Source organism: Onychomys torridus, chromosome 17 (assembly GCF_903995425.1).
Source record: "Onychomys torridus chromosome 17, mOncTor1.1, whole genome shotgun sequence".
Taxonomy (NCBI): Eukaryota; Metazoa; Chordata; class Mammalia; order Rodentia; family Cricetidae; genus Onychomys; species Onychomys torridus.
This window is the reverse complement of record NC_050459.1, coordinates 56,869,844-56,888,465: the sequence shown is the minus strand read 5'-3', so window position 1 is coordinate 56,888,465 and position 18,622 is coordinate 56,869,844. Positions and strand designations below refer to the sequence as shown.

General features: G+C 44.5%; 1 protein-coding gene across 1 annotated transcript; it reads left to right on the top strand.

The window, feature by feature from the left end:
• The first annotated feature begins 12,932 nt into the window (after positions 1 to 12,932).
• On the top strand, positions 12,933 to 15,320 carry LOC118597773 (E3 ubiquitin-protein ligase TRIM7-like). The gene has a single exon (XM_036209442.1). It carries the CDS (start codon positions 12,933 to 12,935, stop codon positions 15,318 to 15,320), a length of 2,388 nt encoding a protein of 795 aa, XP_036065335.1.
• Positions 15,321 to 18,622: the final 3,302 nt, after the last annotated feature.

Sequence of the window (18,622 nt, the reverse complement as noted above, 5' to 3'; positions counted from 1 at the left end):
GACAGACAGACAGACAGGTAGGCAGGCAGACAGACAGAGAGATAGAACCAAACACTGTCCACCAAGGCCAGAAGAGGACATCTGATCCTCTGGAGCTGGAGTTACAGGTAGTTGTGAACCATCTAATATGGAGTGCTGGAAGCCAAGCTCCAGTCCTCTACAAGAGTGGTAGAAATGCACATATACCATAACAGAAACGGTTACAATTCTTTAGATTTGCTAAAGACTTTAATAAAGTGAGTTTTGGAAAACGAACAAGAAAAACCTTCTAAACTCATAATTTAAAAAAGAAAAAAGGTATTTCCTTTGTAATCCATTAAGATGCTCTTGTAGCTAGCTGGGCCTGGGAACACTCCTGTTGCTCTCATCACGTGGGCAGGAGGATGGATGCAAGTTCAAGGGAAGCCTAGGATACATAATGAGTTCATGACCAGCCTGGGATACATGGTGAAACCCTGGTGAGAAAAGAGGAATGTCTGAAGGAGGAGGGAGGGAGGAAGAGAAGGAGGGGAGAGGGAGGGAAGGAAGGAGGGGGGAGGGAGGGAAGGAGAGAAGGAGGGGAGAGGGAGGGAGGGAAGGAGGGGGGAGGGAGAGAGGGAAGGAGGGGAGAGGGAGGGAGGGAAGGAGGGGGGAGGGAGGAAGAGAAGGAGGGGAGAGGGAGGGAGGGAAGGAGAAGGGAGAGAGGGAGGGAGAGAAGGAGGAAGGAAGGGAGGGAGGAACATAAGGAAGTTCAAACCAGATAGAATAGGGCAGGCTTGGACATGAACTCCTGGAAACCTGGTTCTAATGGCAGGGCTAAACCACCACTACAACATAAAGTACATGGATATAACTCTTCATGTTGCCTCACAGACATATGTTTCATACTAAATGTCAAAAATTTGCCATGGGCGGGGTGGTGGTGGGGCATGAAAACAATCTGCCATGTGTCCTTGCAAGGAGACAAGTGTAAATCTGCTACAATCAGGTGGATCAGTCAGAAAGCAAGGTTACAGAGCACTGGGGAGTAACAGGCATGAAAAGTATCTCGACTGAGGAGCTACTTCATTTTCCGATCTACTTTGCAGGCACAGTGAAGGAGTTAGGTTGAAAGCCAGACTGCTGCAGGCCTATGCTGGGAAGGAAGGAAGGGTTGATTACAAAAAGCAATTGGTCCTGAGGCTGGGGATTTCGCTCCACCTGCAGAGTGCTTGTCCAGCATGTACTACACTCTGGGTTAATTAGACCCCCAGTAACACATAAGCAGGGCTTGATGGCACATGCCAACTGCCTTAGCATTTGGGAGGTAGAGCTAGGAGGCTCAGAAACAAATCCAGCCTAGGCTACATGAGATCTTTTCTCAGAAAAAGGATAAGAACAAGTGGTCCAGGAGAATACATTAATGCCTAACAACCAACTCTTAAGTTAATGAGCATTCACCATATACACGTCCTGTTACAGTTCTTAAAAATCATGGTCAGCTTTTCTGTATTCATTGTCCTGCTGATGGGGCTTTATCAGAAGTAATTTTTTAAACTTAAGAAAAATTGCACTTATTTTTGTGTGTATGTGCATGTTTATGGGTATGCACAAACCACAGCACACATATGGAGGTCTTAAGCCTCAGGCTTTTCAATCTGGGATGGAGAAATGCTTTAGTTTAAATAGCTCAATTGATAATTTGAGACTTAGCCAGGTGCAGTGCTGTAGGCTTGTAATCATAGCACTTGGCAGACCAAGGCAAGAGGATAAAAGCTGGGGGCTAAAAAGACAGTTCAGTGGTTAAGCACACTTGCTGCTCTTCCATGGGACCAGGGTTCAAGTCTCAGCATCTACAGGGTGGCTCACAACTTTAACTCCAGTTTCAAGGAATCTGGTGCCCTCTTCTGGACTCCATAAGCACTGCATAGACACATGACACAGACATACAGGTAGGCAAACCACCCACATACTTAAAACAAAAATCAATGTCTTTAAAATAAAAAATAAAAAAACAAACAAATTTAAGAAGGTAAGTTTGAGGCTAGCCTGGGCTAAATGCTGAGACTCACTCTCAAAACACACACAAGGAAACAAAACCCCCAATGGCATGTGTGTGTGTGTGTATCTTATTAAGATATATATGTATATCTTAATATAGGAACCAGACTAGTCATGATGGCACATGCCTTTATTCCTGGTTCTTAGGAGGCAGAATCAAGAATATCTCTATGAATTTGAAGCCAGTGTTTGTACAAAGAAAGTCCCAGGCCATCCAGGATTGTATAGTGAGACCCTGTCCCCTCCAAAAAAGAAAAATGGAGTGACTTGTAAAGCACTTGCTGCCAAGTCCCCAGGACACACATGGTGGAAGAGTGGATGGAGAGAATGGACTGCTGTAGTTGGAGAGCTTCTCTCCAGCCCCCGCCAAGCCCTATTAGTCCAACAACCCATTTATAAAATAAACACACAAACATTCATATTATTTAAACTTCTTGGTCATTAGCTCAGGCCTACCACTGTCTAGCTCTTACTCTTATATTTAGCCCATTTCTATTAATCTATATTTTGCCACGTGGCTTGTGGCTTACCCGTGTCTTTACATGTTGCTTGTCATGGCAGCGGGCTGGCAGTGTCTCCTAGGCCTTCCTGTTCCCCGCCTCCTCCTCTTCCTTGTCCTGCCTACCCTATCTTTCCTGCCTGGCTACTAGCCAATCAGCACTTTATTTATACAGAGTGATATCCACAGCAGACTGCTACAAATTGTACTCTGACTTCCACACCCACATCATGCATACCCACACACTTACACATACATGAAGAACTAGGACTTAATCAATACCATTGTTTCTCCAGTTCACACTTCCCACTGCCTACTGCCCACTCCTTCTTGGAGCTTTTATTTATTTTGCTTTATTTTACTTTATTGTTTTTTGTTTTGTTTTGTTTTGTTTTTGTTTGTTTTTGTTTGTTTGTTTGTTTTTTGAGACAGAGGGTGGCTGTCCAAGAACTCACTATATAGACCAGGCTGGTCTCGAACTCACAGACATCCACGTGCTTCTGCCTCCCCTTCTTAGTGCTTTTAAAGATAGTGAAAGATCGCTTTCAGCTCTTCCCAGATATCCTTTCAAGAGTCAAATATTTCCAGGTATGGTGGTAATTCCTTTAATTCCAGCACTCAGGAGGCAGAGGCAGACAGATCTCTGAGTTCAAGGCCAACCTGATGTACAGATCAAGTTCCAAGACACCAATGGGTACACAGTGAGAACTTGTCTGGAAAAAAAAAAAATCCCAAAACAAATATTACACTGGGTTTGTTTTTTTAATTAACGATCTATTTTATTTCATGTGCATGAGTGGTTTGCCTGTATGTGTAACTGTACCATTTGTCTTCCTGGTATTCTTGGAAGCTAGAGAGGGAATCAGGTCCCTGGAATGGGAACCCAATGTAGATCCTCTGCAAGAGCAAGTGCTCAACCGCTGAGCCATCTCCCCAACCCCAATATTACACCGCATTGAAATGATTTCACTGTCTTTCCCTTCCACTGGATTGGGGAAAAAAAAGTCCCGAAGAGCCTCAAGCATTGACTTGCCCATCTCTCAATCTTCACATTTCCTCTGTGGGGCATGTCCCTACTTCCTGATAGTGCCGCCAAAAAACCTCTTTCAGCCCTTTGGGGACTAAATTATTTGAGACCAAGAGGCTTTTTAAGGCTCTAACTCCGCCTTGAAAACTGTTACCCTCAAATTTCTCCAACCGCTTCATAACCATCCCTTCAACCCTGAGGAATCTGAATCGTAGAATGGGTCAAGATTCCACAAAGGAGTAGAACGCCCCACAAGGCTAGCCCGTTGAGATGGACACTTACCCACTGAGGTACCGGTTTCTGTTCCACACCTTACCTTTGCACTCCTGACTGTGTGAAACAGCTTTGCTACCGGAATCTCCTCTCATGCTGGGAGAATGGTGTTTGGCTGTTTTGGTTTTACAGTCTGGGTTTTCTTTGGCTGTTATGTCTAGTTATGTCAAGGCAAAAGATAGGCAAGCCGGGGTTGACACGATGCAGCTGAACCCAATCACCTTTCTCTTTGGCTTCCTCCTTTTTTTCTCATCACTTTGCTTCACCTGCTCTAGGAAACTGTCTCAGCTAGATATGCGGCTCTAACGTCTTGGCAAGAGACTTCAGCTTGTTTAGACCCTTCCATGGCATGGGGACATTCACCGGGCATTTCTTTTAGACTCATCTATGTGGTTAAATGAACAGCTCCATGTTTTCTGAAAGGCCTAGAGGACATCTTTCCCTTTGTGCTTGCCTTCTTTGTGAACTAATGAAAACGTCCGTTCTAGACCAAAGGAAGTTTCTAAATCAGCCGGCAGCCTTACTGTGGTCCTCTGGCTGTCCTCAAAAACCCCGGAGAAGGCCGCCAGGAGGCATGAAATGATTGCTTTATTGGCTTGGTGGATCAGGGCCGTCACCTGCGGCTCTTCAAGCATGGGGCCAGCTGAGGGGTGTCAGGCATGCGCAGTACCAATCCCCGTCTACTAATGGAGCAGTCTGTCCATCGCAGTGTAGGCAGAACCAGCCCCGAGTGTGGAGGGAAGGTCCTGGGTCTGTTCTGTGCAGCTCCCTCTGCGTCCTGCAGTGTCTAGTGCAAGCTGCAGAACCCGGCATCTCCAGCAGGTAAAGTGAGAGTACTGCATCTGGGACTTTTTTACACGATAATTTTTCACACAAATTTTAGTATAGGCAGTTGTGCTTTGAATATGAGTGTCTCCCAGAGGCTCCTGTGTTTGGACACTTGGCCTGCCTGGTGATGCTATTGGGGAAGGTGGAGTCCCAGTGGAGGAGTGGGTCACTGGGGGCAGGTCCTGAGGATTTGTAGGCTCCAACCCATTTTCTTGTTCATGTTCACTCTGGTCTCGTTGATTTGTCCGGGGAGGACGGTACGTGAAGGTCAGAAGAGAACTTGTGGAAGATGGTTCTTACCTTCCATCTTTTTGATGTTTTTGTTTTGAGACCAGGTTGGCTGCCCTGAAACTCATATTGTAGTCCAGTAGTCCAGGTGGGCCTCAGATCCACATATATCAACCTGCCTCTGCCACATGTGCTAGGATTTTAGGCGTGCACCACCATGACTGGCTGCTTCCATTTTTTTTTTTTTTTTTTTTTTTTTTTTTTCTGCTTGGTTGGTTTTTAGAGACAGGTTTTGTCCCCGGCTGTCCTGGAACTCACTCTGTAGACCAAGCTGGCCTCGAACTCGGAGAACCCTCTGCCTCCTCTGCCTCTCTAGTGCTGGGATTAAAGGTGGCCACCACACTCGGCTCTGCCTTCCACCTTTAAAAAAGTTATATTTATTGATTTGTGTGTGTGTGTGTGTGTGTGTGTGTGTGTGTGTGTGTGTGCACGCGCATGCCATGACGCAGGTGTGGAAGTCGAAGGACAACTTGCAGGTGTCAATCTTCTACCACCAATGTGGGTCTCAGGGATTGAACTCAGGTTGTCGGGCTGACACCAAGTGCTTTAACCTGCCAAAGCGGCTTGCCAGCTTGCCACCTTGGGTTTGCCTTTTCTTGTTCCGTTTATGTGTGTAAGTATTTTGCCCACTTGTGTGTATGTATTTACACCACGTGCATGCCTGGTGCCTGCAGAGGCCAGAAGACAGGGTTGGATTCCTTAGAACTGGGGTGACGGACTTTTTTCCCCCTGCCATATAAATCCTGGGGCTGAAACCTCTGTAAGAGCGGAGCATGCTCTTAACTGTTGAGCCATTGCTCCAGCCTCCCCACACCCACACCACCCATACCACCCACACCACCCATACCACCCACACCACCCACACCACCCACACCATCCACACTTTGTTCCTTTTTTTTTTTTTTCAGGCAGGGTCTCTTGTTTGTGACGCTGCCCAGTCTACTCCAGGTTTGCCTATGCAAACTCTGGCCAATCCAGTTTCCACCTTCCAGCTCACTGAGAGGTGGGATTGGAAGGGCAAGCCACTCCATCTGGCTGTTGTATGTGTTCTGGGGATTGAATCAGGCTGTCAGGATGCAGTACAGTACAGGCTCTTTCATCCACGGAGCCATCTCCCCAATCAAAGGATTGGCATTTTCATTTTTTTTAAATGATTTTTTTAATGTTTCAAATACTTATTCTTTTTTTTCTTCATTTACTTTTTTTTTCATTTTACATACCAACCACAGTTTCCCCTCCTGCCTCTTCTCCAGCTTCACCCTCCTCACCTCCCTCCCATCTCACCCCCACATCCACTCCTAAGAGTGGGTAAGGCCTCCCTTGGGGAGTCAACAAAGTCTGGCATACCAAGTTGGGGCAGGACAAAGCCCCTCCCCCTTGTATCAAGGCTGAGCAAGGTATCCCACCACAGCGAATGGGCTCCAAAAAGTCAGTTCATGCACCAGGGATAAATCTTGGTCCCCCTACCAGGGACCCCACAAACAGATCAAGCCACACAACTGTCACCCACATTCAGAGGGCCTAGTTCAGTCCCATGCAGATTCCCTAGCTGTCAGTCCAGAGCCGGTAAGCTCCCACTAGCTCAGGTCAGCTGTCTCTGTGGTTTTCCCCATCATGATCTTGACCCCTCCTTGCTCATATAATCCCTCCTCACTCACTTCAACTGGACTCCAGGAGCTCGGCACAGTGCTTAGCTGTGGATCTCTGCATCTACTTCCATCAGTTACTGGATGAAGGCTCTATGATGACAGGGTATATTTTTCCATTGTATATTTTTGGTTTCTTTGTCAAAAATCAGGTATTCATAGGTGTGTGGATTAATGTCAGGGTCTTTGATTCGATTCCATTGATCCATGTGTCTGTTTTTATGCCAATATCAAGATGTTTTTATTATTATAACTCTATAGTAGAGCTTTAATCAAGGATGGTGATACCTCTGGAAGTTCCTTTTCTGTATAGTTTTGGCTATCCTGGGTCTTTTGTTTTTCCATATGAAGTTGAGTATTGTGCTTTCCAGGTCTGTGTTGGGATTTTGATGGGGATTGCATTGAATCTATAGATTTGCTTTTGGTAAGATTGCCATTTTTACTATATTGATGCTACATATCCAAGAGCATGGGAGATCTTTCCATTTTCTGATATCTTCTCAATTTCTTTCTTCAAGTACTTAAAGTTCTTGTCATACAGGTCTTTCATTTGTTTGGTTAGATTTACCCCAAGATATTTTATGTTATTTGGACTATTGTAAAGGGTGTTGTTTCTCTGATTTCTTTCTCAGCCCATTTATCATTTGTACATAAAAGGGCAACTGATTTTTTTAGTTATTCTTGTATCCTGCCACATTACTGAAGGTGTTTATCAGCTGTAGAAGTTCCCTGATAGAATTTTGGGGGTCACATAAGTATACTATTGTATCATCTGCAAATAGTGAAAGTTTGACATCTTTCTTAAAAATTTGTATCCCCTTGATCTCCTTTTGTTATCTTATTGCTCTAGCTAGAACTTTGAGTACTATATTGAATAGATATGGAGAGAGTGGATAGCCTTGACTTGTTCCTGATTTTAGTGGAATTGTTTTGAATTTCTTTCCATTTAATTTGATGTTGCCTATCAGCCTGCTGTATATTGCTTTTTATTATATTTAGGTATGTTCCTTATATTCCTGATCTTTCCAAGACTTTTATCATGAAGAGGTATTGGATTTTGTCAAAGGCTTTTTCAGCATCTAATGAGATTTTTTTTCTTTCAGTTTGTTTATATGGTAGATTACATTGACAGATTTTTGTATGTTGAACCATCCTTGCATCTCTGGGATGAAGCCTACTTGGTCATGGTCGATAATTTTTTTGATGTGTTCTTGAACTCAGTGTACCAATATTTTAATGAGTATTTTTACATTAATGTTCATGAGGGAGACTGGTCTGTAATTCCCTTTCTTTGTTGCATCTTTGTGTAGTTTGTGTATCATGGTAACGGTAGCCTCATAAAAAGAGCTTGGCAGCTGGGCGGCGGCAGCGGACACCTGTAATCCCAGCACTCGGGAGGCAGAGGCAGGCGGATCTCTGTGAGTTCGAGGCCAGCCTGGTCTACAGAGCTAGTCCAGGACAAGCTCCAAAGCTACAGGGAAACCCTGTCTCAAAAAAACAAACAAACAAAAAACCTTGGCAATGTTCCTTCTGTTTCTATTGTGTGGACAATTTGAGGAGTATCGGTATTAGCTCTTTGAAATTTTGGTAGAATTCTGTGCTGAAACTATCTGGCCCTGGGCTTTTTTCACTTGGGAGACTTCTTTAAAAAATAAAATTGTTTATCTGTTGAGTATGCAGTGTTGTCTGCATGTGTCCCTGCAGACCAGAAGAGGGCATCAGATCTCATTACAGATGGTTGTGAGCCACCAGGTAGGTGCTGGGAATTAAACTCAGGACCTCTGGAAGAACAGTCAGTGCTCTTAACTGCTGAGCCATCTCTCCAGCCATGCTTGGGAGACTTTTTTTTTTAATTTATTTATTATGTATACAGTGTTCTGTCTGCATGTACCCCTGCAGGCTAAAAGAGGGAACCAGATCTCATTACAGATGGTTGTGAGTCACCATGTGGTTGCTGGGAATTGAACTCAGGACCTTTGGAAGAGCGAGCAGTGCTTTTAACCTCTAAGCCATCTCTCCAGCCCCACTTAGGAGACTTTTAATAACTGCTTCTATTTCCTTAGGGGTAATAGGTCTATTTAAATTGTTTATCTGGTCTTGGTTTAATTTTGGTATGTGGTACCTATCCCGAGAATTGTCCATTTCGTTTAAATTTTCCAATTTTGTGGAGTATAGGTTTTTGAAGTATGGCCTAATGATTCTCTGTATTTCCTCAGTGTCTGTTGTTATATCCCCCTTTTCATTTCTAATTTTGTTAATTTGGATGTTCTCTCTCTGCCTTTTGGTTCATTTGGATAAGGGTTTATCTATCTTATTGATTTTCTTGAAGAACCAACTCTTTGTTTATATAAGACCCCAATTTGACTATTTCCTGGTGTTTACTCCACCTGGGTGAGTTTCTTTTCTTTTTGTTCTAGAGCTTTCAGGTGTGCTGTTAAGTCACTAGTGTGAGATTTCTCTAACTTCTTTATGTGGGCATTTAGTGCTATGAATTTTCCTCTTAGCACTGCTTTCATGGTGTTCCATAAGTTTCAGTATGTTGTGCATTCATTTTCATTGAATTCTAGGAAGTCTTTAATTTCTTATTTCTACCTTGACCCAGTGGTGATTCAGTTGAGTGTTGCTCAGTTTCCATGAGTTTGTAGGCTTTCTGTAATTTTTGTTTTTTTGTTTTTTTTTTTCAATTCTAACTTTAAGCCATGGTGGTATAATAAGATACAGGGGGTTATCCCAATTTTGTGTATCTGTTGAGGTTTGGTTTGGTGACCAAGTATGTGGTCAGTTTTTGAGAAAGTTCCATGAGGTGCTGGGAAGAAGGTATATTCATTTACATTTGGGTGAAATGTTCTGTAAATATTTAAGTCCATTTGAATCATAACTTCTGTTAGTTTCCTTATTTCTCTGATAAGTTTCTGACTGGCAGACCTGTTCATTGTTGAGAGTGGAGTGTTGAAGTCTCCCACAATTAGTGTGTAGGGTTTGATGTGTGATTAAAGCTTTAGTAATATTTCTTTTATAAATGTGGGTGCCCTTGTATTTGGGGCATAAATGTTCAGAATTGAGACTTAATGTTGATGGGGTTTTCCTGTGATGAATATAAAATATCCTTCTCCATCTCTTTTAATTTGTTTGAAGACTATTTTGTTAGATACTAGGATAGCTACACCAGCTTGTTTCTTAGGTTCATTTGATTGGAAAATCTTTTCCCAAGCCTTTACTCTGAAGTAATGTATGTTTTTGAGGTTGAGGTGTGTTTCTTTTATGCAAGAGAAGAACATGTATCCATTCTTTTAGCTTGTGGTTTTTTGTTTTTTTTTTAAATAGGTGAATTGAGTCCATTGATATTAAGGAATATCAATACCAGTGATTGTTAATTCCTATTATTTTTTGTTTTGTTGTTGTTGTTGTTGTTGTTGGTGGTGGTGGTGGTGGTGGTTGTGTGTGTGTGTGTGTGTGTGTGTGTGTGTGTGTGTGTGTGTGTTTTCCTTCTTTGGAATTTGCTGGTATGAGTATTTTGCCTGTATTTTGGTGGGTGCAGCTAACTTCCTTTGGTTGGGTTTTTCCTTCTACTACTTTCTGTAGGGCTAGATTTGTGCATAGGTATTGTTTAAATCTGGTTTTGTCATGTAATATCTTGTTTTCTCTGTCTATGGTGATTGAAAGCTTTACTGGGTATAGTAGTCTGGGCTGGCATTTGTGGTCTCTTAGTGTCTGCATTACATCTGTCCAGGACCTTCTGCCTTTATATGTTACTTGGCCTTTTTCCTTTGCAGCTCTTAATATTCTTTCTTTAGTCTGTATGTTTAGTGTTTTCTTTATTATGTGGCAAGGGGATTTTTTTGTTTGTTTAGTCTATTTGGTGTTCTGTAAGGTTTTTGTAACTTCATAGGCCTGTTCTATAACTTTGAATATATTTTCTGTGCCTCTGAGCTGGAATCTTCTCCTTCTTCCATCCCTATTATTCTTAGGCTTGGTCTTTTCATGGTGTCCCAGATTTCCTGGATGTTTTGTATTAAGGATTTGTTGAATTTAACATTTTCTTTGGCTGATGAATCTATTTCCTCTATAGTATCTTCAATGCTTAAGATTCTCTCTTCTATCTCTTGTGTTCTGTTGGTTATGCTTGTATCTGTAGTTCCTGTTCGATTACCCAGATTTTCCATTTCCAGAATTTTCTAGGTTTTTGTTTTCTTTATTGCTGCTATTTCAGTTTTCAAGTCTTGAACTGTTTCTTTCACCTGTTCAATTGTTTTGTTGTTTTTCTTGGCTTTCTTTAAGAGAGTTGATTTCTTCCAATTTTTTTGTCTTTTCTTTGACTTCTTTAAGGGAATTTTTCATTTCTTCTTTAAGGGCCTCTATCTTCATAAAATTATTTTCAAGGTTGTTTTCCTCTGCTTCATCTGTGTTGGGATGTTCAGGTCTTGCTGTTGTAGAACCACTAGTTTCCGCTGGTGCTGTATTGCTCTTTATGTTGTTGAATGTATTCTTACACTGCCCTCTACCCATCTCTTCCTCCAGTCCAAACAAGTGGAGCCTGTGCCTCCAGGGGTCCAGGCTGTCATCAGGGATGGTTGGTGGAGGTGGGGGAGGAGGATGCTGCTGACAGGTTGATGGGGCTGCAGCAGGTGGGGGAGGGGCAAGGGATGTGTCCCCAGAGACTAGAGCCTAGAGAGAAGCTGTCCAGCCAGAAGTTCAGGCACTCACCTTTCTTTTCTTCTTCTTCTTCTTCTTCTTCTTCTTCTTCTTCTTCTTCTTTTTTTAATGTGCTGGCACATATGTCTGTGTGAGAGTATTTGAAGCCTACTGGAGTTACAGTCAATTGTGAGCTGCCATGTGGGTGCTGGGAATTGAACCTGGGTCCTCTGGAAGAGCAGCCAGTGCTTCAAACCACAGAGCCATCTCTCCAGCCCTGATTGGTGTTTTGTTGTTTGTTTGTTTTTAGAGACAGAGTTTCAATGTGTAAGAGAGCCCTGGCTGTCCTGGAACTCAATTTGTAGACTAGGCTGCCCTTGAACTCACAGAGCTCCATCTGCCTGTCTCCTGAGTGCTGGGTCTAAAGGCCTGTGCCACCATGGCCAGCTGATATTTTTTGTTTATAAATTGTTTTGTTTGCTTGAGATAGGGTCTCCCATACTTTAGCCTGTCCTGGAACTCACTATGTAGCAAAAGCTGTCTTAAATTCCTCCTATCCTACCTCTACCTCCCTAGTGATGTAAATACAGATGTTCCAAATCACATCCATTTTGTTATTGTTTTTTGAGACAGGGTTTCCCTGTGTAGCTTTGCACCTTTCCTAGATCTCACTCTATAGACCAGGCTGTCTTCAAACTCACAAAGATCTGCCTGCCTCTGCCTCCCGAGTGCTGGGATTAAAGACATGTGCCACCACCACCACCAGGCTGTTTAAAATTTTTTATTTTATTTTTTGAAACAACCCAGACTGACCCAATAGTCTAGAAGGCCTAATCCAGAATCCTTTTGTCTCTACCTCCCAAGTTTTGTGGTTACAGGAATACACCACTAAGCCTGGCTTATAATGCTGGACTTCAGGTCTTGTTTTGTTTCATATTGTGTTAGATTAATTTATTTTAGGTGTATAAATATTTTGCTTACATGTATGTGTGCACCACATGTGTGTCTGTGCCCCCCAAGTTCAAAAGAAGGCATCTGATCCTCTGGAAATGGAATCGTGGATGGTTGTTGTGAGCCACCATGTGGGTGCTGGGAACTGAACCCTGACCCTCTGCAAGAACAGCAAGTGGGCCATCTTACCAGCTTGTGTTGGTATTTGCTTATAATTGTGAGTTAAATCTGCACTATAAACGTCCCATATTTTCACCTAATGACTTTTGCACTCATAAATTTGTTCACATTTAGTGCATGCATGGGCTCTCAAATAGGTTATGTGTCCACACATCAAGGTCATGGAGATCAAAAGACAAGTTTCAAGAGTTGGTTCCACCCCCAATGTGGGTCTCAGGGATCGAACCTGGGTCCCGTGTATGTGGTTGTTTTAATATATTGCCAATCACACAGTCTGATTATTAAACTCCTATGTCTTATCTCACCCATAGGAAGAATTATTTTCTCAGATATGAAGCAACTTTCTTGAACAAGAAAACTTCACTTGCCTGCAGATCACTGAGCAGGGAAAGCAACAGCCTAGCTAACGTGTTGTTATATGCAGTAGGACTGGGCTCTGGACTCTGCCAGCCCACTCTGGTGTAAGGTACATAGAACTAACCAAGTTTGCAGAAGCCAGTGTCAACAAGGCAGTGAGCCTAAAGGCTGGTCGGTCTCCAGATCTCAGGTACGACTAGGGCTTGCTGGTTTCGAGCTGCAGAGAAGTAGCATGTCCTCTCCCACAACCTTTGTGCGAGGCTCTGAGGAGCCGGAAGCAGAGCGAGCTGACCTCCAAGCAGAGGCCCACTGTCCAGTCTGTAAGAAGTACTTCAAGGACCCGGTGACCATCGAGTGTGGGCATAACTTCTGTCTCACCTGCATCCGTGAATTATGGAAGGATCTAAAGGATCGTTTTCCCTGCCCTGTTTGCCACTTTAACTGTCCAGAAAGGAGTTTTCAGAGAAATGAACAGCTGGGCAAGATGACCCAAGGTGCCACGCCGCTCCCTGAAAGAAAGAGCAAGAAGAGAAAGCTGGAAGAGGAGTGTTCCTGTGAGACACGCCAAAAGCTTCCGGCCATTTCCTGCCAGGAGGACCAACAGCTCCCGGCCCCTTCCTGCCAGGAGGACCAACAGCTTCCAGCCACTTCCTGCCAGGAGGACCAACAGCTTCAGCCTTTGGCCACTTCCTGCGAGGAGGACCAACAGCTTCTGGCCACTTCCTGCCAGGAGCATCAACAGCTTCAGCCTCTGGCCACTTCCTGCCAGGAGCATCAACAGCTTCAGCCTCTGGCCACTTCCTGCCAGGAGGACCAACAGCTTCAGCTCCCGGCCACTTCCTGCCAGGAGGACCAACAGCTTCAGCTTCCGGCCACTTCCTGCCAGGAGGACCAACAGCTTCAGCTCCTGGCCATTTCCTGCCAGGAGGACCAACAGCTTCAGCTTCCGGCCACTTCCTGCCAGGAGGACCAACAGCTTCAGCTCCTGGCCATTTCCTGGGAGGAGGACCAACAACTTCCAGCCACTTGCCACCAGGAGGACCAACAGCTCCCAGCCACTTCCTGCCAGGAGGATCAACAGCTCCCAGCCACTTCCCGCCAGGAGGACCAACAGCACCCGGCCACTTCCCGCCAGGAGGACCAACAGCACCCGGCCACTTCCTGCCAGGAGGACCAACAGCTCCCGGCCACTTCCTGCCAGGAGGACCAACAGCTCCAGCTCCCGGCCACTTCCCGCCAGGAGGACCAACAGCTCCCGGCCACTTCCTGCCAGGAGGACCAACAGCTCCCGGCCACTTCCTGCCAGGAGGACCAACAGCTCCCGGCCACTTCCTGCCAGGAGGACCAACAGCTCCCGGCCACTTCCTGCCAGGAGGACCAACAGCTCCCGGCCACTTCCTGCCAGGAGGACCAACAGCTCCAGCTCCCGGCCACTTCCTGCCAGGAGGACCAACAGCTCCCGGCCACTTCCTGCCAGGAGGACCAACAGCTCCCGGCCACTTCCTGCCAGGAGGACCAAGAGGTTCCCCGTCCACCATGCAGCCTCTCCTCGAGTCACACGAGGCACTGTGTTTGGCCCATAGAGGATGCCGCCCGCTGTCCTCGGGAATATATTGAGTGGTATGTTAAGCTGTGGAGGGAGAAGGTGGAGCCGGCTGAGAAAATACTCGCCACACAAAGGAGGAGGTCCCTAGAACTGAAGAAGTGGGCAGAGCGCAGACGAGAAGAGCTGACGCTTGAATACCACCAGTATAGGTCGTTTCTCCACAGTGAACGCCAGAACATGCTTGAGCAGTTACAAAATGAAGAGTCGGCTGAAAGGGCCAAACTACAGGAAAACCTGGCAAAGTTCTCAGACCACATTGATTCGTTGAAGTGTCTGTGGAGGAAGGTAAAGAGCAAGTATGTAAGGCCAGAACTGGAATTGCTGACAGGGCTTAAAGATTGCTATGAGAGGCCCGATAGCCTCAAATGCCCTGGTATACTCTCATTTGAACTGAAAGAGTATGGCTACCGGTTTCCTCCACAGTGTGCTGGCTTGGACAGAATTATCAAGCGATTTCACGTTAATGTACTTCTGGATCCTAAGACGGCACACTATAAACTTAAGGTCTCCGAAGATAAAAAAACTGTACAATACGGAGGAGGAAAGCAAAGGTTACCGTATAGCACACAAAGATTTCGACAGTACCCTGTGGTTCTGGGGTCTGAAGGATATAGTTCTGGCAGACAGTACTGGGAGGTAGATGTGGCATGCAAATATGACTGGATGTTGGGGGTCTGTAAGGAGCCCTTCCCCAGGAGCAGGCCTAGGAACAGCAACAATACTTTGCAACAGTACTCAGTGCAGGACGGATTATGGGGAGTTGGGCTAAATTCCTGGGAAAATTATTTTGCACTGGGCCATGAGAAAATCAGTCTTTTGCCCAATGTAGCACCTAGTAGGGTTGGAATTTTTTTAGACTCTGAAATGCATGAGGTTTCATTTTACAATTTGTGTGATAAGTCCCTTCTGTACAGCTTTAGCGACTGCGCTAGCGGTGCCCTTTGGCCTTATTTCTACGTTGGATGTCACTTCATACCCCTGAAAATCTGCACAGTCAAAGAACCTGAGCCCTAAGAAGCCAACACAACCAGACAATCTAGTCAGCAGCTCTGGGGGAGGTTGATTTGTTTTGTTTTGTTTTGAGTTTTAATTGTAACGATCACAATAGTTGTTTTGTTCTTAATCTGCTTCAAGGAGTTCTAAAGGGGTTAGAGTGCCTACTTTATAAAGGATGGGCCCAATTAAAAAGTGCTTTAGTGATCCTTAAAGTACTTCAAACGTCTGTTACTCCAGTAGTTGCCAATAAAAATTCATTGATGTCAGTCCATGTTGATCATGAACGTATTTCCCCTTTAATAAAAATGAAGCTCTTTGCTGACTGCATGAAAAGCCATCTTTACGTCGTTCCCTGGTCCCAGCTCCACACTCCCTGCGGCCACAGTCACCAACTGGCTCCTTTGCAGTTTTTCTTACCAACAACCTTGAACTTTGACCCATTGCTTGTCAGACATGGCTGTCTGTGGACACCAGTCTGAGGTCGCCACCAAGAATGGGAAGGAGGCACAGAAGGGAAGAGAAGCCCATGGACATGCTAATGGGGAGCAGCAGCTGACGGAGAGATGAAGAGGAGGAGGGTGACTGTGAGGAAGAGGATGCTGGAGAGGACCATGTGGAGAATGAGGCAGCTGTGGGCAAGCAGGCAGCTGAAGATGGTGAAGGTGATGTTGACACCAAGGGGCTGAAGACTGGTGAGGATGTCCAGAAAGTGACAGAGGAAAAGTTAAACTTGAAAGGCTGCTAGGATCTAGTTACTTCCTGTCCTGGAACCTCAATGGGGTCACCTTCACCCAGAGAGGCAGGTCCACCCTCCCACACTGGACAGTGCCACCCACAGATGACATGTGCCGTTTATTGCTCCACCAAAACCACAAAGGGAATCTGTAACAAGGGAGGAAAAAATGAGTCCAAACTTGCAAGGCTCTTCCCCACCCCTTTTTTAAAAGGAAAATGTATGTTTTTATTTGAATTTAATTTTAATGATGACCAATGACCAAATCAGTGTTTAGACTGACTTTACTTGTGGCGACAGTGTTCATTATAATCTCAAAGGTGGAAAAAACAGCTTGTATTTTTAAAAAACAACAAAAAACCTTATTCCAAGAATTGCAGTCACCTGCTTTTATGTACCTGACTGTACTATAAGTAGTTGATTTATATGAGATGGCTAAAAAGGCCAGATATAGGAGGTTTCTTTTTCCCCCTTGGTTCATGAGATTGCTATATTTATATCTGTTTGAATAATATCCGGCAATGGCACATAGCCATACACACAATTAAAAATAAAAGTTTGCTTTTGATTTTGTTTCTGATGTACAAAGAAAAACGTTTACTAATGCCAAGCACCTGTGCTCTTTTAATGGTCACTTTTCAGTGTTTAAAGGCCTTGCTATATAGTCTAGGCTGCTCTGGAACTGGTGACCCTCCTGTGATAGTCTTCTCCACACTGTGTTTAGAGGTATGTGCTGGCATTTGAAGGTAGTAACTTTCAACATTCATCTGTTTGCCTCAGTATTTCTCACCAAAATGTGCACCATTCTGTTGTTTTCCTTTTCTTTTTTTTTTTTTTTTTTTTTTGAGATCTCACTGTAGACTAGGCTGGCCTTGAACTCAAGGAGCTGCTTGAGAGTACCCAGTTTTCTGCAGTGCTAAGGACTGAGTGTATCTGTTTTATTGACTCTTATGGGATGAAGGAGCTCATCACCACTTACATCTATTCCAGGATATGTACAATAAACTCTCTTCTTTACAGCTAGGAACTTTGCAGTCCCAGCTACTCCAGGGTCTAAGAAATGTAGCTGAAAGTTTTTCTGTGTCCCACCTGGCCCATGGTTAGGACAAATTTCTCACCCACAGCCCTGTAGCCTTTTATAAAAAAGTCACTCAGAAGCTTATATTAATTAAAACTGCTCGGCCATTAGCTCGGGCTAACTACTGACTAACAGAAATGAGCTGAGTTTAAGTGTAAGAGCTATATGTCACATGTTCCATGGTTTTACCTGTGTGCCATTACATGCTGGGCCCTGAACGGTGGGCTGGTTTTCTTGTCCCAGAATTCTCCTTGTCTGCTTATCCCATCTAAACTTCCTGCCTGGCTACTAGCCAATCAACATTTTATTTATCAACCAATCAGACACATTGACAACATACAGAACATCCTACAGCACTCCAGGGGCTAAGAAAGGAGTATCTCAAGTTAGATGTCAGCCTAGGCAACAGCAAGGAAAGAAACTGTTAAGTTGAGCATCAGTGGTACAGCCCTGTAATCCCAGTGCTTGTGAAGCTGGCACTACACAGTGAGACCCTGACTCAAAACTTATACCCCTAAAAACCAAAAAGCTGCGGTGATAATCGCTCAGTCTTGCCCAGGAGTATACTTGAGTAACACTCTTGCCTAGGATGTGTAAGGTCCCAGGTTCAATCCTGAGCACTACACTCTCTTCAAGAATGGATTTCAGATTTTGAATGCCCTGTTTCCATCAGCTCTGCTTGATGGCACCTATGCTGCACCTAAGAATGCCCTGAGGTAGAGACCGATTTGGGCTATATAACAACCCACTTTTATTTTCTTTCAAGATTATGTGTGTGGGTGTATCACCTGAATGTATGGCTACACACTGAAGCCAGAAGAGCACCAGATCCCCTGGGACTGGAGTTAACAGGCTGCTTTGAGCTACCCTGTGCCTGCAGGCACTTGAACCCAAGTCTTCTGGAAGAGCAGCCAGTGCTCCTAACTGATGAGTCATCTCCCCAGACCTTTTTTGTTTTGTTTTTATTTAGATTATCATGTGCCCTGACTGGCCTGAACCTAGAGATTGTGTATTACCACACCCAGCCCTAAAAGAACCTGTCTTCAAAAAAAACAAAAAAACAAAAACAAAAAAACAAAAACAAAAAACAAACAAAACAAAACAAAACAAAAAAACCTGGAAATTGGGAGACTGGAGAGATGGCTCTGGGGTTAAGAGCATTGGTACTCTTACTTAAAACCCAGTTCTTTTCCCAGCACGACATCGTGGCTCACCAGCTGAAACTTAAGTCCCAGGGATCCATGTCCTATTTTAACTCAGCATCTTGTATAGAGTTAGCAGCGTCTGAGCTCACAGCACCCCAGGCCTGAGCACAATGGAACACTATGGAGTGTTTCCCAGAGTTCAGGCTTGAGGCATCTCAGAACTATAGGCTGAGACCAAAACACCCCCACCACCCTGCATGGAACTAGTGGTCCACTGGACCTGCCCAAGCCGCATTCCATTCTAGCATCCCAGAATGAGACAACACTTCTCTGAACAGGTAGCACCATCTCAGACTGGTGGTGG

Coding starts and splice junctions, on each gene's coding strand:
- LOC118597773 (XM_036209442.1), top strand. CDS start 12,933: ATGTCCTCTCCCACAACCTTTGTGCGAGGCTCTGAGGAGCCGGAAGCA.